At 39.7% G+C, this 5922-nt stretch overlaps 1 protein-coding gene across 1 annotated transcript; it reads left to right on the forward strand.

Moving 5' to 3' along the window:
- The first annotated feature begins 1219 nt into the window (after window positions 1-1219).
- LOC139119448 (probable G-protein coupled receptor 101) lies at window positions 1220-3891 on the forward strand. The gene has a single exon (XM_070683265.1). It carries the CDS (start codon window positions 1775-1777, stop codon window positions 3203-3205), a length of 1431 nt encoding a protein of 476 aa, XP_070539366.1. The 5' UTR covers window positions 1220-1774; the 3' UTR covers window positions 3206-3891.
- The last annotated feature ends 2031 nt before the right edge of the window (window positions 3892-5922 follow it).

A 5922-nucleotide genomic window follows, 5' to 3' on the forward strand; every position in this document is an offset into this window, starting at 1 on the left:
ATAGAGTCACAGGTTAGGTTAGGTTCGGTTATATAAACCATTTATTTTATTTATTCCGATCATTCAGAGCATGAAGAAAGAAGAGAAAATGATAGAGAAAACAGTGTGAAAAACTCAGTAATGCTTGGGTCGCCTGTGGGGTTAAGATAAGTGTTGCTTCAGACGCCTCATCCCTTTATTGTATTGAACAATTATTAGGAAATCGCTGTCAGCGAGCCTTTCTTCTCTTCAGACGATGCTATTCACCGGTATTAATCCCAACGACTAAGAAAAATTTATTTGAAATCTGCCGTAGAATTCTTCAATGACAACATGCACTGATTTTCGCTAACGAAGACGTTACCTGCAGAGACCCGATTTACCCTGGACACAACGGATGAGTGGTTTTTGACAAAGCGATCGATCTGTTCATCCGAAGATTATAGGAAATAAAGGAAACCATTTCAGATTCGGCTAACGGTTATATTTTCGAATGGCGACTATAACGCCTACATTAGAAAACAGTATCAACCAACGAAAATATCTGCCTGTGAGTTTATAGCAAAGAAATTGCTTTGTTATTACAATTTACATGTTAATTATGGAAAAATTGCTCGTGCGGAATTTTACGGAACCGAGTTGATGAAAATGTAGCAGTTTTCCAGCCTGTCAACGCCGTGTTCGTGCTCAGGGCCAAATGAAATGATAGGTTTTGTTACTCTCACCAAGAGTATCTCGCAAAATATTGGTTTTGAATGGGTTTTCTTTCCATTTATTGTAGTGTTTTTCGTCTGGAGCTCACACGATCAATACAAAGACAACTAGAAAAACTAAGCAAATCAGGATAGTGTACTTTTCAATGGTAATTCTGGGACATGGCTTGATGTCTTGATTACGGTGATAAATTCAGATTTCAACATTCCTCCATGAAGAATTCCGTTATTTTTCGTAACACTGTATTAAAATTCAGATGCAGAGACATAGATAAACTTATTTTGTTGAAATAGACAGACAATTGATTTCGAGCAATATTACCCTAGTATACATTTGTCTATCAACCCGTCTTTTGAATTTTAGCTAGAGCGCCCTCATGGACTGAGAGTGTTGCTAGCTCCAGAGTCACGATTCGGTTTGACTTTTCCTTCAACATCAGTTATTATAGCTTCGATTGTCACTAGGATAAATTCATTTTAACCAAACCCTACAATTATAGTGTAATCCATTTGGATTTTGTCTCGATTCTAGAACTTAAGAAAACGCTGAAAGCATAACGCGACGACATGGCGGCTGGACAAGTCACTCAATCATAAACAGCGATTTCATTATTTTGGATTACCCAACATGCATCACGACTCGGTAGGCTGTTTCGAGTTATTCCCAGCAACTCATTTGATGAAAAGTGAGCCATCCACGTAGACCGAAGACCAATTCGTTGTAATGGAAAATTATTTGCACACTGAGTTTGGGGTTTACAGCCGTTTGCTTCATCTTTCCGACTCGCTTTTGGTACACAATTAGCGCTAAGCGGAGACATCACTGAAGGCCGTGCCGATAAATTCCTCCGTTCACGAAGTTGTCGTCGTTCAGTTGAATGCTCAGTTGCGACGAGAGAATAAGAAGGGAAACAAATTACGTCAGCACTGAGGTCAAGCATCGCGTAAACGGACGACTATTAAATTAATTTTAGCGTCAACAGGTCATCTCCATCCATCGTGATTGTCAGATAGTAAACAACGAGATTTCTTTCAGGATTTATCCAATTTTATGTTGTGGCAGAACGACATTTTCCAGCAAGATGAAACAAGGTATAAACTCCGATCCGGGCGACAACGGAACCTTTCACTGGGATAATATGAGCGAAGAGATAGATTTTTATTTCCAAGGTATCGACTGCACAAGCGGTAACTTCAGCAGGTACTGCCCGGGAAACGTTGAGATCGCTTTGAAGGTAACTCTACTGATTATCGAAATTTTCCTGTCGTTCTTTGGAAACACACTCGTCTTGGTCGTTCTGTATCGCAATCCGAAGCTGATGAACATCGCCAACAAGTTTGTCTGCAATCTGCTGGTCGCTGATTTGTTCCAATCCGTCGTAGTGATACCGTTCGCCATCGTATCAACTGTATATTCAGAATGGATTTACTCAGAGTCGTGGTGCAAGGCAGTCGCCTGTTTCACGCACATATTCTCCTTCGCCGCGGTGTACACGATAGTAATCGTCTCCATCGACAGATACCTAGCTATTTTACACCCGCTGTCATATCACAGTAGGATGACGCCGGCGACGTGCACCAACCTCATAGTGTTCACCTGGGTGATTGCCGTGTTACAGAGCACTCCACCTCTCTACGGCTGGGGTGAGTTTGGCTGGCACGCCAGCAGGTCGACGTGCTCGGTACTCTGGTACAAGACCGACAACGTGTCATTCTCCTACACTGTATATATCGCTCTGACAACTTTCATCCTCCCAGTGCTCATCATGTTGCGGGGATACTGGAAAATTTTTCGAGCCGCCTACCGGCAGAACGAGATACACCCGATGCCCGAAACGAACGCCGGCGAAATAAATATGAACCAGCCGAAGCAAAGAATCAACGGTCAATTTCGAAGCAAGAGGCGCTTTAAAAGAGACATGAAAGCCGCAAAGGTAGTATTTATCGTCATGGGGTCATTTATCGTCAGTATTGGACCGTACACAGTTGTGAATTTTTTGGAGTCACATCAGAAACCTTTGGGAGCATGGCCTACAGTCCTGCATACCATATCTCTAGTATTGTTGTTTTGTCAGTGTTGCGTTCATCCCTGCATATACGGGTATATGCATCGCAGTATACGCAGAGACCTGGTCTATCTCGTCTGCAGAAACAAGTGCAAGTGTCTACTGCCAAGGCCAAGGAAGGATTCCATCATGAATAATCGTATGAGTGCCGCTTACACCGACGAGTGGCGGACGTCGGGGGCGACCTTGTCTCACATTCCTTCTCAGTTTTGCCCAGAGATGAGTGAAATGGCCGTTAGAGACTTGAGCCCCATACAATCACTGGCCGAGGTGGAATCCACTCATCAAGCGGTCCAGTCGACGAAGGTCAGCAATGGCAGTACTGATACTAATATAACGACCTTGGATAATGATGCAGAACAGAGTAGAGACACAGTGTTCACGATCAGTGGACAGATCAAATCCAAGGTTGCCCCAACAATACATGTGCGATTCACTGATGCTTAAATGCATGAAAACATTCTACATGTGTGCAGACTGTGCGATGACGCGGGGACACGACGTATGAGTATCGTTCATATTTCCAACCTTCAAATCAACCATATTATAGCATAGGTTACATTTCTCTGACGCAAAAATCAAAACGATTATGCAGCCATCGATAGTTTTAACTCTGAACCAGATGAATTATGCGAGGGCACCAGTTTACCAACGCTTAAACGACAATACACAACATGTTTTGTCAAAAAGGTTTGTTTCAACGTAGGCTGCTCTACAAATGTTGCCTTCCAAAGTTAAATATTCAATTGAAAATTTAATTGATCATTTTGGATTCTTGGAGTACACGTGAGTAATTTGAATGCTATGATAGATGGATGTTTACGTTATCCGACAAATTAAACTCAGTGTAAAGGTTAACCTTTATCATTGAAAACTTTAGATGTCATACGATTACATATTACTCCCCAAGGCTGTAACGTACCATCAGTACATGGGGACACCCTTTCATCGGATATTTCCTCCAATATCGTCACTTTATTCAGAGTGAACTTCTAAAGTGTTATTTTGTTCAGAACAACATGTCGAAATTGTATGGAACATTAATAAGTTGTCAAAAACATAAGAAACGTCATTTTGATCTGATGATCTAACTTACAAAGATATGTATTTACATTGTATAGATTAAATCAATGACTTGTATATTCATTGCGTTCTGGTCAGTTTAGAGGGCCACTGCCGTTGATTTTCGGCATTGTTTTTATTGAGTTTGTTTCATTGCAGAGGTGGTTTCTTGTTTATTGGATTATTGGAATATGCAGTAAGGGTGATCTACAAACCATGCCTTCAGCCTCATTTGTAGACTGGACAGATAAAGAAAGCGACGGTACACCGAAAAATATACTAATGAGCAAATGGCTACTTTGGCATACATTATAGCAAGGTTAAACTTGACAATCATATCATATCATATCATATCATATCATATCATATCATATCGTATCGTATCGTATCGTATCGTATCGTATCGTATCGTATCGTATCGTATCGTATCGTATCGTATCGTATCATATCGTATCGTATCATATCGTATCGTATCGTATCGTATCATATCATATCATATCATATCATATCATATCATATCATGTCATGTCATATCATATCATATCATATCTCATATCATATCATATCATATCATATCATATCATATCATATCATATCATATCATATCATATCATATCATATCATATCATATCATATCATATCATATCTTATCATATCATATCATATCATATCATATCATATCATATCATATCATATCATATCATATCGTATCATATCTCATATCATATCATATCATATCATATCATATCATATCATATCATATCATATCATATCATATCATATCACATCATACATAAACATCACTGTTGTTCAGGGTTGATTTTCAGAGGTTATTTCGTACACAACAAATTTCGTACAAAACAGCGACTTTGTCCTTTTGATGGCACAGGTTTCTCATTTGTCCAATATTTGGACATTTTACAGTGTCACAATAACATTTCATTTCTTGATGACGTAATGTACAGGCTAAGTAGCCCAAAATAGGAGACACCTTGTACAATTTCAACGTGGCAAAAACATTCAGTCTGTATGGTGTACAGTTCAGTATGTAGGGCTGTCATGGTTTATTACATACTTATTGAAGGATTTAATGGCGACGGTATTTCATTAACTCCATAGTCGTCAGTATTACCGTTTAAAGCGTTACATTGGCAAACAAATTCAAACAGAACCGATACAACATAGAAATATGTTTCCTAGGATATAGTGCCTGGATGGGCAAATCTAACACCACATTTTCCCTGTTTTTCAACGATCAACTAGATGGCTGATGTAGTGAGTTCATCGAGACATATAGTAAGATTTCTGTCATATTTTGACGAAAACATTTAAAGAGATTATTCATGGACGGGATATTCGCATCGCCTTCCCGGTGATAATTATACTGATCAACGTTGCTTTAAGTTGTAGTCGCTCAAGATGCTTACTGTCGATTTTACTGATTTTAATTACACAGTGTTTCAAGTATGTACAGAGCTTTATACACTGACATCTGGAAGATGTGCGCTATGCATTTTGAACAGTTTCAGCATCGATTGTAATTTCACGAAGATCTGTGTCGTAGCACTTTCAGCTCCCTCAATGGTTTTTAAAAACCAAGGGTAGCTGTCTCTATTACGCTTCGCTGTTGTTTTTTTATGACTGGTTGTGCTGTCCCCGTTGTTATTAATTTTAATCTTAAATCCGGTCCACGACAAAAACCAATTAATGCACTTCGATTGGTGGGTTCAGCCAAAACATGCCATTTGAATCATGACGGTTTCTCCACTTCGGAAAATTATCGACAAAGATCGGCATTAACTATACCAGCCGTTCGATCTCTCATCGGCATTACATTACTTTGAAGGGTCGCCGCGGGCGCCATGGCAATGTCTTCTCTCATCCGATGATCAATATTCAAAATGTAGTTCGATGATTGCGAACAGCAGAGCGTGTATGCGACGGTGAATCGAAAACATCACGGAAACTAAATATGGTTTGAAATTTAACACCACGAGTTTGTCCATGTGGCGTGTGTGTATAGAACTCCGTGGGAGAACAAGTTCTAAATCCTATCGGTGGTGTCCATAACGAAGTTGTTACTCACAGAAGCAATTTTCTCT

The sequence above is a fragment of the Ptychodera flava genome, chromosome 19, assembly GCF_041260155.1.
Source record: "Ptychodera flava strain L36383 chromosome 19, AS_Pfla_20210202, whole genome shotgun sequence".
Classification (NCBI taxonomy): domain Eukaryota; kingdom Metazoa; phylum Hemichordata; class Enteropneusta; family Ptychoderidae; genus Ptychodera; species Ptychodera flava.

Coding starts and splice junctions, on each gene's coding strand:
- LOC139119448 (XM_070683265.1), top strand. CDS start 1,775: ATGAAACAAGGTATAAACTCCGATCCGGGCGACAACGGAACCTTTCAC.